Raw genomic sequence first — 20,285 nt, 5'->3', positions numbered from 1 at the left:
CTCATGTCAATATCCTTGATTGAGAACTACCTCCTCAACTAAGAATTGCAACCAGGCGTATTCCATAACTCCATGTCGTGGTATAGATGCTCTTGGCTGTTATACTTACGACTGGCGTATTAATAGATCTGCTATTAGCTGAGTGAAATTTTCCTGTGTGTAGTTAGTTTCATTCCATTCTGCATTTTTATAAAATATTCCGACTTCTTGGAGTGCTCTTCTGGCTGAGGAAAAACGAAAATAGATCAGAATTTCTCTCTACTAGGGTTCTAACAAGGTAGTGAACTACAAATAAAATGGATTATCAGTAGAAGTTGAAGCTCTGGCTTAAGTAGCACTGGCATCAATCCTGTGGAGGACGCGTTCCCCTCAGTGGTGGCACGTGCATGTACACATGTTAGCAACTGCACACCCACAGATGAATGAATTATAAAAGAAAAATATGTATTTATTTGCAAAGAGTAAGATAAAAATCCTGTCCGCACGGAGATGGGATATTAACCCTTTCAGTGCGGATGGCATAGCATTGATGCCCAGCGTAGGTCCTGCCAACGGGCGGGTGGCATCACATTGATGCCACGCCGGCCTATGTCCTTCAATCGCTCCCTACGCTCCTCCGCTCTGTTCTGTCTACTCTCATGACGGTTTCCCGCACACGCAATGGATTAGGCCACCTGGATATGCCTTCCGTTTTTGAAAAAAAGTTAATATTTGTTGAGTAATTTTTTAAAACATTTATGGAGTACTTTTTAATTTGTAAGATTTTTCGCCATTACAAAAACTTTTAATGTGATATTTTCTTTACAATTCTGAATATTTGTACTAAATGTAGCCACATTTGAAGGTTATTATTCTCGTTTTAGTCCTACTAAAATTTTTGTAAACAAAATTTAGACATAATCTTCCTTCCATCTCATCGACGAAAAATATTTTCGTATTTCAAAATACGGTCACTTTATACACGCTAAACACAGTTGAATAATCTGTTGCTGTTTTTATTATTGTTTACACTTAATATTTACATAATGCCGTTAAAACTCATAAAATTCTTCCATAATATATTTGCAACTCATTTTCTGAACGATCCTTTCAATAGGGGTTTCATTACATTGGTTACGGAAAAAGAAATAGATTTTTTCGACTTTTTCTCATTTATTTCGTATGAGTTTGTTAAAGTTACTAGGTGGGAATAATTACGACCACCAATTCGTTATTCACGGGAAATAATGTATTATATTATATTTTTTTCATTTTGAATGAGAAATTATATTTTTTCATCTTGAATGAGAAATTAGAATTGGGGAAATCCTCGGGGAAAAATGATTGAATTTCGGGGCTCAAATGAAAGAGTCGTTTTACGTCACCGCGGAATAGACTACAAGTCGCTCTGAGTCGCCTGTTATCTCTATTTTTAGAGGCATTTTTGCCATTCTTATTAGAAATGCATGCAAGTATTCTGTTGTGTGCATGCCATGGAGAAGGTCAGCTCTTCCTTCTCAGATTTTGCGACTCTCGACATTAGTACAGTCTCTCTTTCGGACATCTTTCGATTGCGTGCATTTTCACTCCTCTATAGAGATTTTATTTTTTTCTAATATTACCGTATGGCCTTTTTCTATTGGACATTTCAGTATTTACATATATTTAGCCACTTAGTGGAATATGGGAGAAACCTTTATTTTTAATTTTATTCCTATTTTAAAACCCCAAGGACCGTTTATGTATCAGCCTTTGGTGAACTAGGCTTAGAATATCTCCTCGCAATAAAACTACCTCTGGCACAATTTACTCAAGTGTATACATGGAACACTGCATTGGGTCTTCACCGCGAAGGGTTTTTTAACTTTGAAGCAATTTATATATTTTACTCTGACCAAATAGAGCTATTATAATCAGAAAAGAAAGTCAGCCAAATTTCTATGCTCAAGGAAACAATTATTTTTGGATTATTATACGTTGCCGTTTTATATGGAACATACACGTTTAGACAGATACAAATTTCTTGTACGTCGGTTGTAAATGTTGACGCTCACATCTCCTTCTGACTGCTAAAGAGCAACCTCATCATTCTTGTGTATTTTGTAGGTGTAATGTATTTTATTGAAGTATATGTTATAGGTGTTAACTGAGGTATACGTTGAGGATGCAAGTATGCGGGAGCTGGAGGAAATATTCTCGTCTGAAAGGCTTTGGTCAATATTGCCAATGCGTCTCAACATGCAGTTCTTCAAGGATAACCGAGCATGGGAATCTTACTCGTGGGGAATGGGAGACATTTTTGGTCTGATATACCTAATGTATGATTGTATGAAGTATTGTAAGATGGCCATCCATTCCAGATTATTGGAAAAGGTAGGAAAATATTTTCGATTTTTCTTGCCTTCACAGCAATTTTTCCCGAGTCCGATTTCAACTAATTTTCCGTTGCATGCATTTTGGCTGGAACCCTGGAGTAGATGATCCGATACCAAGAGACCCCTTGCATAAAATTCGGCCCTTTTGAATTTCTTCACTCAAAGAATGAAAGAAATTTACTATCCGGGTAAAGAACCCTGCTTCATGAGTCCATGTTGCTTTGGCGTCACAAACACTGTATAACATTATGTATGCTTTCCGAGCCTAATGGCCTCGTGCAAGATGCTATAATTTACACTGGGCCGAAGGATCCTGATGTTGGAGGCAGGGGACATGCAGACAAAGCCGTGCGAAAATTAATCGATAGATTTCTTCTCTGTGGACACAGTTTATACAGGCATGTAGCCACGATTTTGAAATGGGGGGTCTTTGCCGGAGATTTTGGTACCCTTCCGGAGGGTGCGGGGGCCAATTTACCCATTTTTGGCGCCTCAACGGGGGTTGTAATCCATAACTCCCTCCCGTGGCTACCCTACTGAGAACATTATAATAATCTGTTCAAATATCTATTGAGTTACTCAAAAAAGACACTTCACTGAAACTCTAAGGAAAAACAGAAGATATAATCCTCCTCACGTCCTAAGAACCACTAAAAAGTGGCGACCCAGTATTACCTCTGATGGTGTACGATGTGCAGAAGTTCCAAGGCTGTGTTTGAGCCCTTTCAGAATTATTAGTTAATTTTTGCAACATTAACGCAAAATAAAATGTCAAAAAGATAAAATAACTTTCATATGTTTGCATGCAAATCTAAGTTATTAGTAAATTTAAAAATTTAGAAATGTAAAAATTAAAATTCGAAAACTTTTATTTACCCAAAATATGATGCAGGGATATGGATGACATCTGAAAAAATATTTATCTTATTTATAATTCAATTCCGCCATCATTTCAGAAATTATTTAATGCTTCTTAGTTGCTACGTAAAAATATGTTGTCCGTCGTTCCTTATGTTTGTGTAACGGGTTGCATAAATATCCGGAGCATATATCACATGGGTGCGGATGGCATCACTGTGATGCCATGAACAAATTGTTTAATAAATACTCAAATGAATACACAAATCCTTTTTTTATTGAAATTGTATTTGTATTTTCGAAAAACAAAGTGAATGCAGTGAAAAAAAATTCTCCGCCAATGTGAAACAACTCTGAGAAAATGCTACGCAATGAAAGGGTTAAGCTCCAAATATTGCTGCTATCTCCTTGGCAAATTCACCGCTATACGGTCCTGTGGCATCGCGCCCGCCGTATATTTGGTCTATGTGATCGGTTGTGGGTGCTCAGGCAGGACAAGGTCAGTGGTGGCCAGTGGTGCTCAGCACTGGTTCCCTCCCAATAATCGCTAAGTAGAAAGGTCATACTGGAAGAGGTGGCTGAATTATGTTATTTGGAAAACAGTGAGGGGAGAACTGAGAGAGAAATTATCAGCAGAATAGCCTAGGCAGAGAGAGCATCCCACGTTAAGAAAGATCTAATTACAGTGGGAATTTTCAAAATAGAAGTAAGGAAACAGTTAATCAGAACTTGCATTCGGAGTATGCCTTTCTATGGAAGTAAGACATGGACTATGACAGCAGGGAAGAAATGAAGAGTGGAGGCCTTTGAAATTTGGTGCAACAGAAGAATGATGAGGATAAAATGGAGTCTAGTCTACGTTTGCCTGTAAAAGTTACACATTCGAGCGAGGGTGGGTCTAGGATTTTTTTCTGGGGTACAAGGGACTGACAGGCGAAAGGTCTCCTCATATTTAAGATGAAAAACAACATGCAAAAATTATTGTGTGAAATATTCTCTTTATTTTAATGTGAAATTTGTTAATGTGAAAATATTACTAAGTTACATATATAACAACAACAGTGTTCGAACCCCTTTCCCACTTGGGCGATGCTTTTTTTTCGAGCACTGACAAGAGAATGACCGAAGACCGTCTGTGGATACTCTGGAAATTTCAACGTCCTATCTTAACCCTAGATTACTAAACCTGGCTCAGAGTCATGTGGTCACTAAACCTTCGTCATTTTGACGACGCTATTATTTTCAACTTGCAATGAAGTTATTTTTGTGATTAAAACCAATTAAATTAAAGTATTATCATTGTTAACGTATATTTAATTCATGTGTCTTTCATTGAAAATACTTATTTAATAATTCTTTTTACTATTATTTATGACAAAAAAATTGTGTAAAGTGCCGGGAAAAATATTTTGTAAAATGTTATTTTTTATTTCAAAATGTATTTTTCAAAACTTAAGAATTTAAATTTGGCGTGTCGTAAAAATTACTAAGGTTTAGCGATCCAGGGTTAATCTAAACGTGGAGAAAGAAGAGGAAGGATGACCAGTAGAGAAAAAACGGTGCGTCCTGTCAAACTTACCTTCCTCAGTTCGATTTTCCAAGTTGTAGTTTTCTGTGTATTTTGTACAACTTGTGTAGAAGTCCTTGAAGACCAGTATTCCGTGAGGGACCCCTTCAGAATCTTCTTTCATCATGGAATCTGAAATGATTCGCCGTTATCTTAATGCGAATATAAGTATGCATCTACATCTATGTAAATACATTTATCTACGAATAAATGTAAAAGGAAGGTGGTGCGTATGACCAGGGTCGGATTTATGGGAGAGTCAAAGGGGTCATGAACCCTCCGAATTTTATTTTTTTAAATTAATTTTTATTAGTTAAAATGTCCCTAAACGTATCTGACATTGTTCTTTTTCAACTGTTTAAAGAATTACAACGAAAGTTTTAGGCATAGTGCGTAAAAAAATTAGTATTTAAAAAATTTTAGTCGGTAGAACATCCCTATCTCTCGGGGGTATTCCATTTCCTGCTAAGCCCAGCTCATGACCCCTCCCCCCCTACCCTCCAAATTTGATGCTGAATCCGTCCCTGCGTATAACTAGAGTTGTGTGAAATCACTGGAACGAGTTTTTAATGGTTTGTATGGCAGTATAAAGTGAAAAAATTACTATAAGTTAGTATATACTTATAATGGCATTTGATCAAATTTGAATTCATAGTCACGCAGAATAGAGAAAAAATGACCGTGCCAATCTTTCTATTGAAACGTGACTACGTAGGTTTCCGCGGTGTCGAGGTTCCAACGCCTCCATTCTCCCAGTCTAGTGGCACCGCTGCCAGCGGAACTGTTATCTTAAACCAATAACCGACTCGGTAGCACCGGAAGAATGTTGACATTTCCTTTGAAACATTCAGTTTTTCATGTAAGAAATAAAATGTATTGCAAATGCATTTGCAAAAGTCGGGAAATCTTATCTATACCTTTGTAAATGTCATTACGAAACACCTCGAGGTAGCAATGCCCCTTTATCAGTATGTTCGTCATGTGCTGGTTAGGCGTACATGCAGGGATGGCAATCGAAACCAAACGAGATTCAAAACTTGTGCTTGGGAAGACGAAAACGCTCATCTATTGGCTCATCGGTATGTGACGTCATTCTGTTCTATCTCATCAGCAGCGTGCTAGGTGTTTATGATACGATGAACTACGTGTGCATTGGAAAACGGTGGTGGATCTGATCGGTGTAAAGTAAAATACGTTTTAGTGCATATCATGGAATCAGATTTCGTGAAGGTTTCTTCACATAATATCCCGAAGGAGGATGCTTCAATGATTGGCCATGCTGATTATGTTGGACTACACCTACATGCCACGACACGAAATTTTAATTTTGCCATGCGGAGCTTTTTTGTTGTGTTGCCTCATTCATAATAAAGAGTAATCGACGGGAAACCTCATCAGAAATTAGGTCAAAGTGAATTAAGTAAGAGTGTTGGTAACAGTAGGTAATTGGCCAAAAGTTTGTAAGCACGATTCGAACGTTTACGGAAGTAAAAGTGCCGGTGCGTAGGTAACTATCGATATTTGTATTATTATTTCAAATACGGATCTTAATTTAATTTATCTATTTAAATATTTTCTCTTCTATTATTATTTAACCTACTTACCTGCGAAAAAATAATTTTCATATTGATTTTTGGCCCATAGTGACTGAATGAATATCCATGATTCGTAATTTAATTGCGTGTCGTTCCTTGGAGCGAAATGTAGCTACGAAACCAAGGCAGCTACGCATAGAGGTCCCATTTCATCCCATGGAAGGTTGATATCTATTTCCTCTTTAGTCACTTTTTAATCGGTTTTCAAAAATGTCCGCAGGGAGCGATAAGTTCAGAGCGATCCACTTTTTTCCAATATTTTGAAAAAAAAAAGTATTATCAATTGCGAGGAATATCATTAAAAATATTAAATAAATAGATCGTATCATTAGGAGAAATAAATTTTGGTTAGCAGCCCTGATTACAGCTTATTTCTCCATGAAATCCGGATCGCTTTGCCCATCAGCGACGCGAGTGGCGACTTTTGTAAACCCATTTAAATACGCGACTACACATTTAGTGTCCATCTCGGGAAGCCTGTGTTGCAATCAAGAGCCCTATAAGGTTGGGTTGTATTGGAACCCATTGTAAGGTTCTTGGTTGCAATATTCATGAGCAAAAACAGGACTAAACCCGAGGAACCAAACGTATCGTCGAAGTGAAATAATACTTAAGGCCAGGGTTCCCACTCAACCGTGAAAACCTTAAAACCGTGAATAAGCCGTGAATTTCGTCTACCGTGAAAAATCGTGCGAAATATCCACAGAGAAAAAATCATTCGCCTTGACCGGGATTCGAACCCGGATCCCCCGATTTCCGGTCGAGTGCTTTATATCCGCAGGGAAGAATGACGCCTCGGTAGCTTAACTGGCTAAAGCACTCGATCGGAAATCGGGGGATCCGGGTTCGAATCCCGGTCAAGGCGAATGATTTTTTCTCTGTGGATCTTTCGCACGATTGTGCATTGCGGGTGACTCCCGTAAAAGTTACCACCGCGGCTAGTCCCGGTATACTTTGAACTACCGTGAAAAAACCTGGAAATAGCCGTGAATTTCGTCGTAAAACCTTAAAAAAAACCCTCAAACTTTATTATAGTTCTATGATTGACTGTTCAAAGGAAAAATCGATATCTCGATCATGTTTCAAGATCAGTAACTCGCAGACACTGTCCACGCATTAATCTGCACACGTATATTCGAAGCGCAATTAATTATTGGTCCGTGTGCCATGACAAGACACAGACCTTAAACCTGTGATTGGAAGACCGGTAGCTTAAGTGTTCATTAATACTTGCGAAAAATTGACTTCCCTACCACCCTCCATTCTACCACTCACAACCTTCAGCCGACTCTTAAATTTTGGCAACTATTGGCGTCCTAAAAACACTTTCATTGCTGCGTTTGCATTCCCGGCGTTTATCGCGTTTGCTAAATTTTTAGTTTAGCTATAAGTGCGGCCGGTTAGTGTTACGTGATCAATGTTTCTTCCTGAAATGGATTATCAAAGGACCGTGAATTTGGCAAAATTTAGACCGAGAAAACCTGGAAAAAACCGCGAATTTTATGATTTAGTTTGAGTGGGAACCCTGTGAAGGGCACTCTTTAGTTGAGAAGAGAATAGTTTTCGAAATGGATTGTTTAGGAGAAAGGAAAGGAGTGATTGAAATACGCAGAACAAAAGACGAAGGGGGATGCTTCGTTGGAAAACTCCAAAAAAAAAAAAAAAAAAAAATGAAAAGAAAATTGACAAATGAACACACGAACACTCGATCACTCACTCGGCATGCAGATTTGCTCTGGAGAACAAGTTTCCGCGTGAGTCTCAGGAACGCACGCTCTCAGGTTTACAAAGATTTCTCTTACGCCACGAGACCACACCCGTTCAATAAAAATACGAAAAATAAACTAAAAAATTCAAACACACGCCCGCGGAGTAGATCTTTAAAAGAATTTTCTTTGGAAATCTCGGGAACTCACGGACTCAGGTTTGCGATGATTGCTATGCCAAAGATCAAGTCTGAGAAGTATCTGCGGGATCGGAAGAAGCGCTAGTACAAGTTCATAGTATATAATGGGGAATATTTTAAGGTAATATCATTAACGTAGACGTATAAATAAATATTTTCTTCCAAAACATTCCATTCTTTTCCGAGCGCATATCGTACGTCCCATAAGGAGAAAACTGGGTCCTCTTACTGACTCTCGACTAATGTAAGTTGTGGACTTAGATGAGAAGGTCTTAGATGCGAAATATCCTCAAAATCTGATAATATTAAGCACTACCTTCAGAGCCTTAAGGTTAAATATTTTTCGAAAAATCAGACGGAATTCGGAAAATTAAGGTACGCTTAGGTACGGTGAAAATACCGTAGCAACAACGGTTGTTTCCATAAAAACCAACGATTAATATAAAACTTTACATTTTAACGAGATTTGTAGCTGATTTAATTAAGTTTAAGGCGCGCGTGACTGAAAAGAATATCGAATAGGCAACCCGCACACCGTCCAAGCCCCTCTGAAGTGAATTTATCGCGATGTGGCTATCATCCTTTTCAAATATCTTTGCAACTGGGCCAGTCGTGGGAGCTCGGAATGTTTCGAGCGGCGTCGCAGCAGGAGGTGGGGCAGTGGGGATGGGGAGAGAGAGAGGAGGGCGTAGCCATGTTTTCTGGTAATACCAAGGAGGTTGTAAATATCTGGAAGCCCTGTTTCCGAGTTTTTAGCGTGGTCAAAGTTCCGCCATCTTGGTTTGACAATTGTTGGACTTAGTCTCCTACTGATATTTTGATGTGGATAAGTTGTGTTCTGAAAATGCACTACAATGAGTGAAAAATGCCACTACAATCACTAGTATTTCGCCTGTGGTTGTTATTGGATTTTTCCCATCATTCGCGATACTTGTTTTATTAATGTTTAAACACTGTGTTTGTTAGCCACTTTACTAGTGGGAATATCCTTGAAAATATAATTTATTACTGTAATTGTTAGATTTTCGTTGGCCATAATAAAATTAATTACCAGAATATGTGCGGGTAAATGAATAGTTTACTCTCGTTAATTTTATTTTCAGCTGAGCTGGTTGAAGGACGTAATCGTGGCGATTGATAATATTTTTTCCCTGAGAAAAGATGTTTGAGTCATGACTTCGCGAAGCCTACCAATGAAGTAAGGAAAAAAAAGGTTTACGTCGTGCGTTCCATAGTTTATTTTAATGTATTAACGAGTTATGACCAAAAATTTCACCAAATAGAAATCACTGACCCTTACGGGATTGTCAATGTTTTGGTCAAATCGGGCGTGGCTTGTCTACCCAAGCACCCCCATTCCTGCCACACTTCGCTCCACGCTCGAAACCAGTGGTGCACCCTCCAGATATTTACAACCTCCTTGAGTAAGACTTGGTTGGTGAATGGAAATCAAAGACGCTCATAAACCCTCTTCCCACTTGGCAACACAGCTGACACTCACGAAGCGTACACCACGGAGGCCTGAAAGCGACTGAATAGGGTTGTTTCCTTCATCGAAGAAAACGAAAGGCATTGATTGCGATTCGTTACCCACCATTAGTGTATTCATTATATACAAATTATTTGGTTTTAGATATCCCAGTTTAGACTAATGGCAATGGTCAATTTTAACCGCATTTGAAAAATGCCAGATTGGCGCCCATGCGATGCCACTCCGCGCGACGTCTCAGGGACCTAGTTTCTATACGAGTAGATAGGATTTTTACGTCGTCTGAGATTACCAATGCATGCATGAGGCACAGAGCTCAGGGAAACATGTCTTAATAATCACCTATTAAAACTGCCTAAGGTCGGAAAGTTTTCTTCGTTTGATTGGGTATTAATAATCCTTATTTAAGCCAAGCGCTACCAGCTAGCATGGTACTCTGCTACCTGCTAGCATCCTGCGTCGTATCAGCACTCAAAGCCTCGCTCCAAGGTCACCTCACTTGCGGCAGCGGGAACCAGAACGACGTCACACGGAGTTTTTCCGAGCATTCATACTTAGCCGTCGCATTTTCGCGCGCTTGAAAATTTTCACTTTTCATTTAATTGTGAAAAATAGATATCGTCATTTAAAAATATAAAAGCGTGAAATGCGTGCTCCAGAAGTAATAATCTCTAAATTTAGGCAATAAAAAAATAATAGGAAACCACCCTATTACCCGGAGGCTAAGCTCCGCCTACCGCATTTTGATTGGTTTTCAGGAAGTCACGTGCCCTCCGCCCTCACTCCAAAAAAAAAACTTGGGCCTGCCTCTCATTCTCAAAGATATTTGAAATGAGCTCTAGTAGACAATACTCACCGTAAATACGCTTCCACGTTCTCGACTCTGGATCTGGCTCGGATATCCATTGGCTGCCATCAGCCGTCAGCCCACCGCATGCGTAAGAGTAGAAGTCATCACAAGGGTCTGCGTCGCTGTTCATGTAAGCCAGCATTCTGGGGGCCAATGACCTACAGGACTGGTGTGGACACAGACGACTCTTCATTTTTTCTGGAACTGCATGTAAGATGAAGAAATATTTTATCAGGAATATTGTAATAATTAAAAGATTAATAGCAATAGAAAAATGCGATCGGTACTGTACATTTTGACTACATAAAATAGGCGGGTACGTTCAAATTTTATTAAAAATACTTATTTCCTTGAGAATCAAAATGGTATTATAAGGTAGGTGGGGTAGTCTCCTAGAAGGGATTCAAGGTGGCCCCTTATTTCAACCGGTGTTGACACAGGAGGCTCTTCATTTGTTCTGGAACTGCATGTAAGATGAAGAAATATTTTATCAGGTAGATTGAAAAATGATAGAGGTATATTGTAGTAGTAAAATTGAGGGATGGAGTGCGTCGGCGGCTGGGTCATGATGCACTACTACCCAATCATTGTATTCATGGTATAGTAATTGGAGGAGGCGACCGACAGCTGAGTTCATTTGCGCCATGAGGTAAGGGTAGGCAGCGAAGGGTGGAGAAAAACTCGGGCGCGGCATGGGCCCACTCTTAATGAAAGGCGCCAAGGGGACCACGGCTTAACGTCATATCCGTCGGACGGAGTGTTGCGCTTGAAATGTCCTCTACACATCATTCAAAGAATCGAGAATTCAAGGAATCGGGCAGTCTCTTTGAATTCTCTGCCACCGCCGGGATATGAACCCGAGTCCACAGGGTGGGAAGCCAAAACTCTGGCCACAACGCCAACCCGATCCCCCATTTTATTCAAATGAAATAATAGTAATAGAATAATGCGGTCGGTACTGAACATTTTTACCACATAAAATAGGCAGGTGTGTTTAAATGTTATTAATACTTATTGCAATATAAGGAAATACTTTTTTCCTTGAGAACCAAAATGGTATTACAAGGTAGGTAGGGTAGTCTCCTAGGTGGGATTCAAGTTGTCCCTCTATATTTAACCGTCTCCTCGCGTCACGTCACACCCCAAGCAGCAATAAATAGCCCAATTACATCCAGATAAATTGTCGTTGTTGTAATATATGACATCCGTGCAATATCCATGTTAATCCAATTGATGTCGCATGGACATCTGTCAAATATCTAAAGGACCCACCAAACAACATTGCAGGGATGTCCAACCCTCGCGACAATAAACATAAATCTTTTCGCGACCAAATACTTGAAATTTGATAACTATGATTATCGATTGAATTACAATTACACAGGCCAACGATGAAAAAACTTGTTTACTGAAAATACCTTATTCTTATGTTTTATAGGTTGCTAAATCCGAATATGATGCTTAAAAAGTTGTATCACCCACCATTTGTTCACATTTTATAGTTAAATTTATGAAATAAAGCAATATTTTTAGATTTTAACAGCTTTTTTATGGTTAAAATAAAGTGAAAAAGTAGGAATAATGAACGAAGATGATGCTGATGGTATTTCTGAAACACATGCTGAACAGCTGATGTTTTGTTTACTTCCAGCCTAACAGACTTTCACGTTTCCTGTACATGTGCTCAGTGCAATGTCTAATCGCGGTTGTAAAAGTCTGCTGACAGTTTTTGTCATATTTGCGGTGAGTTTGCCAAAAAAATTGGTTTAAAAATACCAAATAAACGTTACAGAATTTGTGAAAACAGTTTATCTAGCATACTTTGGAAGTGATCTTGGAGATGAGGATAAATCTTGGGCGCTGTATAAGGTATGTTATGTATGCTTCTGTACCTGTTGGATCTTCTGTAAATATGAAAGAGAGCTACGAAAATCTAGAAATAGTGTTAAATAAAATCGTTTATTCTGCACATGGTTGGATGATATCTGGTGATTTGTAAGTAACGTGCATGCTCCTAGGTCAGCAAGGTGGTTTTAAAAAAATTCCATGTTTCCTGTGTGAATGGGACAAAATAGCTAGAAATCAGCATTGGTGCAGAAAAAACTGGCCTTCTAGGGAGTCTTTAAAGTCTCATGAGAAGAACATTCCACGCAAAAACCTTGTAGATCCAAGAATCATGCTCCTATCACCACTACATATTAAGTTAGGTCTCATGAAACGAAAGGCTTTGCCTAAAGATGGGCCTAGTTTCAAATATTCTGTCAGAAGTTTCCACATCTTTCAGAAGCTAAACTGGAAGAACGCGTCTTTGCCGGACCTGATATTATAAAAATGATGTTTGACGTTAACTTTGAATCCTTAATAACCTCAAATGATAGAGAAGCTTGAGTATCATTCAAGCAAGTTGTCATAGAGTTCTTGGGAAATGAAAAAAACCCAAGGAAATAAGTCTATTGTTGCTAACAAGTAAAAAAAAGTTTGAACAGTTGGGATTTTTGATGAGCCTGAAAGTTCAGGTTTTGAACTGTCACCTCGATTACTTCTCGGACATCTAAGGAAATGCTAGTGAGGAGCAAGGTGAGCGTTTTCACCAGGGCCGCTGGAACACCAACATGATGGGGAATACTGTTGGTCACTTCACCGGGAAGTTCAGCAAGCGATTCATCGCTGAAAAAGCTACACAAGAAGCTTCACGGAAAAAAGGGAAAGAAAATTTAGACCAATTCTAGTTGACAAGTGAACCCTGTACTATCAAACTACATTACTATTGTAAATACAAACCATTTTATGATGTAACACAGGGTTTCATTGATTTCCCTATAAACCGTATAAGTAGGGGTATTAATATATATACTATATAATATAATAAAATACATATTGCGCGAAAACTATGGGCGATACAAAAAACTAAGGCCAGGTTTGGATTTGGCACATAAAAATCTATAAAGATAAGCTATTAAAATAAAAAAGTTTTCAAAAAAAATTTTTGTTGCCCTGTGTTATTTTTCTTACTCCAGGGTTATCAAAATGATTTCAGCTGCGTGGGTATCTGGTTATTTATTGATAATTGTCGATAGGTACTCTAAGTAGGAATTTTACTCAATGGAGATTTATTTGAAAATAATTGCCTGCATGAATACGAAGATACAACCACGGCCACTTCCTCTGGTTATTTGCTCTCCGCGAATGAATCTGTTTAGAAATAAATGTGCTAACGTAGTCATCATTTCAATAAATTCTGTCGTGTAAAAAAAATCATTATTAACTTTTTATTGAGTCAACTGTATCAGGTCGGCTAGTCGGCGATAGCCGAGGGCCCCGAGCTTAGGGGACCCCACAACTCTCGCGTCTATTGTAAAGTATGCATGAAAGGTTTCGTAAAAAAACTCAAGATTACTCGCACCAAAGTTTTTTGCTGTTGAAAAATTATGCATTTTCATCACTTGCTACATTTAATACATACTCATCCAGTGGTGTCGTGGTGCGGGAATGCCGATCCGGCATTTACCGTCCCGTTCCAGCACGTTCCGGTAACAAAAGACATAATAGTAAAAAAAACACTTTTATCAATGTTGTCGCCTGAAAATCTCTAATACATAAATTCGTAACCAAAACAAAAATATTGTAATTAAATGTAAATAATAACTTGCAATAAACAAAACGTACAGTGCAATATTTACTTCTAACTTCATTAACATTAATGTTTCACTTCTAAAAAAAGTTAGGGAAAGTCCATTGCGGCACTGCTGATTATGCCACGACGTCACTGCACCCAGCGTAAAAATATTATATAATGTAAGGAAATTAATAACACAAATGTGTCAGTAGATAAAAGAGAACCTGAGGCTTTTTCGAAATGGTAATTCGAATGAGTGATTTTAGAGTTGTTTTTATTTCAAGACTTCATTGCAGTTAACGGAAAAAATTTTCTTAATAGATACTGGAGCTATAATACATTATCAAATTTTATAATCTGTGGATTTCTCTCTTTGCACAGTATTTTTTCCGACAGAATTGCTATTTTTATTTAATTTTATCTAGTTTTTAAGTGCCAGAATAGCGTCAAAATCCATTTCCGGGCATGCAATATCCCAAAATTTCCGGAGGAAGATTCCCGCATGCTCCGATCAGGAGGGCCGCATTATAAGACCTAGCCGAGGGCGCCTCACTACCGCAGACCTCCCCTGATATGTACACTATCTTATTTATATATTTCAAACACCATCAAAACAGTATTGTTCGGCCTCAACATCGGGGTTGATAACATTTAACAATCAAATGTTCACAAATATCCAGGTCCTAGGATAAAGATAAGTTAACCCAGGCGGGTCTCGAACCCGCGATATTAGGCTTGGCAGGCGAGGAATTTACCCCACCGCCACCGAGACGGGCTATATCGATAGCTATGCTCTAACAACACGTATCTCAAAATTTGGCCGGTTTGAGACAGGTGTCTTAAACAAAGTGTAATTACATTAAAAAAATAAAATTGAAGCAAAAAACAACTCTTTGTTGACAAATGTATGCTTCTTTTTCAGTTTCATAAATTTTGGATTTTGATTGTTGCGTACAATAAAAAAAATTAATCGGTTTTTTGCTCTCCTGAAAATTTGCTATTTTTGAGATAATTGTTGTTAGAACTTAGCCATCGATATTGTGCATATACATACGTACTCTGTGTAGGCGAATCAGTTGGCTTCTGCGTCGTCTCCGTCGTAGGGTTCTGTGTCGTCGGTAAAGTCTCGTCGTCGCCGGAAGATGGTGCTGTGACCCCACCAATGGGAGACGCTGTTGTGACCCCTACTGGGGTAGTTGCTTCTGTGATCCCACCTGGGGTAGTCGCTCGAGTGACCCCAGCAATGGGAGATGCTCCAGTCAGGGAAGACTGTGGGAACAGCGTGGAATTGAATATGAAGTTAGATAAAGCGCCTCGTTAAAAGCAACAAGAATTTGATGAAACCTTGGTCACATATTCTTTCAAAGACGCGCTTTCAATAATCCAAAGAAAATGGGATTCCCATGTGCCGTTTCAAAGATATTTGACGGTAACGCATCTTGAGACCACTACGCCTCACTGGCAATACTTCTGCGAGAGTATTGAATTTTGAGCTTGAAAACAAACAATCACCCACAGCTTACATCCGTAGTTGCGTAGGCGGACGCCTTCTTGGCGCGAATTTAGTTCATTCAAGTCGAAGTTGATATTTTTGGAATCATTTTGGCTAACCACTCGGAAAGTCTGCCCATTATTAGACTGCTCAACGGGATAGGTAGCCTAGGGAGCGACTCCTAGGCATACTCTGGTCCAAAAACACCTGCGGATATCGTTTTGAAAACAACCATGTGTATAAATATGCTGAAGGTTGTGTCGAGCCAGTTTGAGCCATGTGATGTTATTAAGAATGAATTGTCAGGCGTCCAGGTATCTGAATGTTTTTTTTTTCGTTCAAAAAAATATACATTTGGCCTTTAGATTTTATTGCTTACTTAATCATAAACATTTTTATTCCTTTCCCTAATTACGGTGTTTTTAAAGGTTTAAATATTCTAGATGATGCACCTCATTTATTGTATTTTTTTGCCTTTATAATTCCATTGGCCCTTTGACTCATACCTTTCTCTTTACCGAAGATAAGCAAGCTCCTCAGTGTAATGAGTGTATGTGCCCCTTAAGTATACATATCCTTAAAGAGTGTAACAAATACCGTGTCGAGCGGATACGGTTCGATATTGGGGGGGGGGGCTTGAATCCCTTCTAGGAGACCACCCTACTAATTTGAATAGTGTAATTTTATTTCTCAAGGAAATTGGTCTATTTGGGAAAATATAAAAGTTGAAACCTATTTTATGTAACTAAATTACGCATATACGTCCCTTTGAATAAACGATTTGAATCTAATGACTGAGTAGTGGTGCAGAGTGACCCAACCGTCGACGCACCCTAACACCCAATTCTACTACTACTACTACTATAATTCCATTAAAGCTACAGATTTCAGTGATACTGCAGGCTTCACGGTTACTTTCAATTGGTATTTCTACTGCGGATTATGTTAACGTGTACAAGCTAAATATTCTATATATTACTTGTTGCATATCTTTGATATTGATATACTTGAATTAAATATTTGGTAAATTTTACAATTTGAATATGGCGATGTATATTCCGCAATGAATCCGCGTTAACAAAATAAAAAGGGACATGGTTTGACAATAATTCAATGAGATATCCCCTATTATAATTTTATTGCAAAATAGCCAGAGTTTCACATGCTTCGGGAAGGTTACTTTGCCGTTACTCTCTTTGATTGTTGTTGGCACTTCGAGTATGTAAGGTAGGTACTACAATATCCACAGCAGTTCCGGAAATATTTGTTCTGGAACGGATTTGTTTGCTGTCGTCTCGTTAAGGAAGATACACTGCGCGGGCTAACGTCCGTCGACTTCCTACCCTTGACATTATCTGTTTTGAGCGGGAGGCCATATCAGAAGCCTTGTGATAGTTTCCGCCTACTAAGACCACCCTGGTGCACATTTTACGTCATTGCCCCTCCGCCTCGACGAAGCTGCAGCTCTGAAGTGTCCCCAAAAGATGCATAGGAGTTAAAGGTGGCCGTAAAAAAATTATTTTCTGACCGAGTTAACATTTTATTCAATATCATCACAGGTCAACGATCCTAAGATTAGTTCTACGCAGCTCTCCACCCTATTCTCCTATCAGCTAACCTTTTCACAACTACATATGTCTTCTCTTTCACATCCTTCTTTACCTGTTCCACATGTTTTACTCGAGCTCTCCCTTTTCCGTTCTTGCCTTCCACCTACTTGTCCCTCAGCGACTGTCTTCATCAAGCCAACGTGTCCGATAAGGTTGTTCCGTCTTGTTATCAAGGTTATCATGAGCATTCTCTTCTCTCCCACTCTTCTTCGGACTTCCTCATTACTAACTAGGTCGATCAATTTGATCCTCTTCATTCTTCTGTAGCACCACATTTCTAAGGTCTCTACCACGGATATTACAAAAGAGGATCATCAAGTCGGCCTCCAAATGTGTTGTCACCCACCGCGCATGTAAATAGGTTTACACAAGTCGCCACCCGCGTCGCTGGGGGACAAAGTGATCTGAGCTTCACGGGGAAATAATGTATAATCAGGGGTATTAACGGAAATTTATGTACATGATGATGTGGTATATCAATTTTTATAACTTTTCAATGCTAGCGGATCGCATTGCACTCATCACCGCGCCGCGGACATTTTTGAAAGCCAATTAAAATGCGACCGAAAAGGCAACGTAAATCAGCCTCCTATGTGATGGAATTGGGCCTCCTCTATGCATTCCCCTTGGTCTCTACCCTTGATTTCTCCGCTGCGGTCATTGTCCATACTTCACTTCCATAAAGAATCATACTTATAATGAACTCCGAAACTTTCTATCCATGCTTCTTTATTTCATTTATTCACACAACTACAGTCCAAAGTTTTCTATAGTCTTGGTACTGTGAACTGGACGCAGTTGTCCGGTCATTGAATCGTTGAATGCCATCACTTCACTTTCTCCGGATGCTTCCTTTGCTACGGACACTAGGCCGGCCCTTATTTTTCAGAATTGAGAAAAGTTATGTTTTTTGGTCTCAAAATTATCCAAATGAGGTTTATATTCACGTGCTAAAATTTGGTTACTTTAAATAACGGGAACTCGTGCCCCAAGGGCCCTTAAGTATTGAGGACCCTCATTTGAGTTTTTTGGGGCCGAAAAAGTGTTATCCCTATGTAAAAGTAAAGTACTTCAGGGCCGATTTCCTGTTTGTTTTGACCTATTTCTAAGCGTTTACGAGATATCGTCCGTCGATCCACCCCCGAGGGCGCTACCCCGCACCGCGGCGCCGCTGAAGTATGGCCCGCACCACTTACTAGAGATTACCCCTCCACCCCTTCCCCTCCCTCAGCAAATTCTTTGCTCCCACTGGCAAGATCTAGCCTCTGAAGAAAAGCACTTATGTTGGAAAGAATGTAATTGCCATGACAATATTTCCAATGCAAGAGATCAATTTATTTTCACTCTGTCCATGAATATCAGTAAATATTAACCAAAATAAAATACTTTTTCGGTTTATTTCTAATCTTTCACTGACACCCCATATTTGGCAATTAAAGTGTCTTTTCGCACGTTAGAGGTTGTACTAGGGGTTTGTCGGACACAGGCCAGGCGTCTGAAACATTCATTCTCAACATGCTTGAGATTTCGCAATCATATAGCGATCACTCGCTCGAAGCTCTCGTTAACTTTAACTCACATATTAACCGTTTCAAGCAACTATAATCTCACATTTTGTCCTACCTTAATTATTTAATGTCCTCAAAAATCCAGAGCGTAAAATAAAATGTCGAAAAGGCTGAATGCCCGTGAAAAATCGTTTTCATGGCAGCTGCAAAGTGCGTCCAAAACTTTTTTTTGCGTGCCGTAGCTCATTGTCAGTCACTACGGAGTTGCGACCCTCTAAGGAGGTACTGGAAAGAGTTGGGTAGGAGAGAACGTTATTGTTATAACGATTATCTGACTGACGTTGACTCTGTGTGATAGGTCATGGGGAAAATAAGGCCAGTAAGGTAAGTTTTCAGGCAAATAAGGAGTTTTCTGAATCCTTCACAAATGCCCGCTTAGTAAATAATTATTATTTAAGCATAAATTATGTCATTGTTTTCGCCGATACTGAAAATGATAGGAGGCATTTTCCGTGAAATCCTTCCATTAATTCTCTTTTACCAATCCTTAAATCAACTCTTTAAGCGTCAAATTGAAAATATCGCGGGTGTAAAAATTCAGAATGAACTCCCCTTATATCTTTGAAGCGGCACGCTCAAGGTCGCGGTATCTTTTTTTAATCGCACGGGAGTCCTTTCCCGAGACGGAAAAAAATCCTCGCGCTAGAGAACGCGCACTCTTCTTCTTTTTTTTCCCGTCTGTTTCCCGGCCAAACTTCGGAATTTTGGCTCTAAAAATTCACCAGGTCCGTCGGCAAACTTCCAAGAAGTGTCTGCGGTCTGGCGCCCCCGGAACATTATTGACCAAATCTTTCGGAAAGCTCTTCGCGTCTTCGGATTATCTGGCTCACGATCTGATGTTCATTTTTTCCCCGTGTCGTACTCCTCTCATGTAAACATTCGCTGCGTTGCACTTCTTGTTTAAGGATATCCAAGATTCCCTTTCTATCCGAGGCTGGTTTCTCAGGAAATGTCCCCAAAATTTTTCTGCAGCGGCCGAAGCAATTATATCGTAATTCTATCTTTCTCTATGTGTGTGATTATATATTCTCTGTATTCTATTCTAATTTGCCAGATGATATCGTGTCACATCGAAATCTATGTCGTACTTCATACAATACAATGCAATGCGTGGAAACCTCTGCCGTACAATAAATTCAAATGGGAAATTTAAAATTTTTTACGTTTCATCATACTTTGTCGAGTCCATGAAGTCACGTTCGAGACAACTAATTATTTTATGCGTGAAAAATGTACTAAGTGGGATTTGGTGAAGGGTCCAGAAAATTCTGGTTTTATTTTTTCCATGACCTGTAAAACAGAGCCTAAATGAACCAGGTAATTGGAAATGATAATGGTAAACTACAATAATACCGCTTCGCGATACAATGATCGCATTCC

The 20,285-nt window shown here is 39.2% G+C and overlaps 1 protein-coding gene across 1 annotated transcript in view; it reads right to left on the bottom strand.

The window, feature by feature from the left end:
* LOC124165522 (endothelin-converting enzyme homolog) overlaps positions 1–20,285 on the bottom strand; it is a 67,012-nt gene that overhangs the window by 36,338 nt on the left and 10,389 nt on the right. The window contains exons 2-5 of the mRNA XM_046542964.1: positions 15,294–15,504; positions 10,626–10,823; positions 4,792–4,911; positions 110–224 (exon numbers count right to left, since the gene is read on the bottom strand). Of these exons, the coding sequence (XP_046398920.1) occupies positions 110–224; positions 4,792–4,911; positions 10,626–10,823; positions 15,294–15,504 (644 nt within the window). The remainder of the gene's footprint in view (positions 1–109; positions 225–4,791; positions 4,912–10,625; positions 10,824–15,293; positions 15,505–20,285) is intronic.

Source organism: Ischnura elegans, chromosome 9, assembly GCF_921293095.1.
Source record: "Ischnura elegans chromosome 9, ioIscEleg1.1, whole genome shotgun sequence".
In the NCBI taxonomy this organism is placed as follows: Eukaryota; Metazoa; Arthropoda; class Insecta; order Odonata; family Coenagrionidae; genus Ischnura; species Ischnura elegans.
This window is presented reverse-complemented; position numbering and strand designations above follow the sequence as displayed.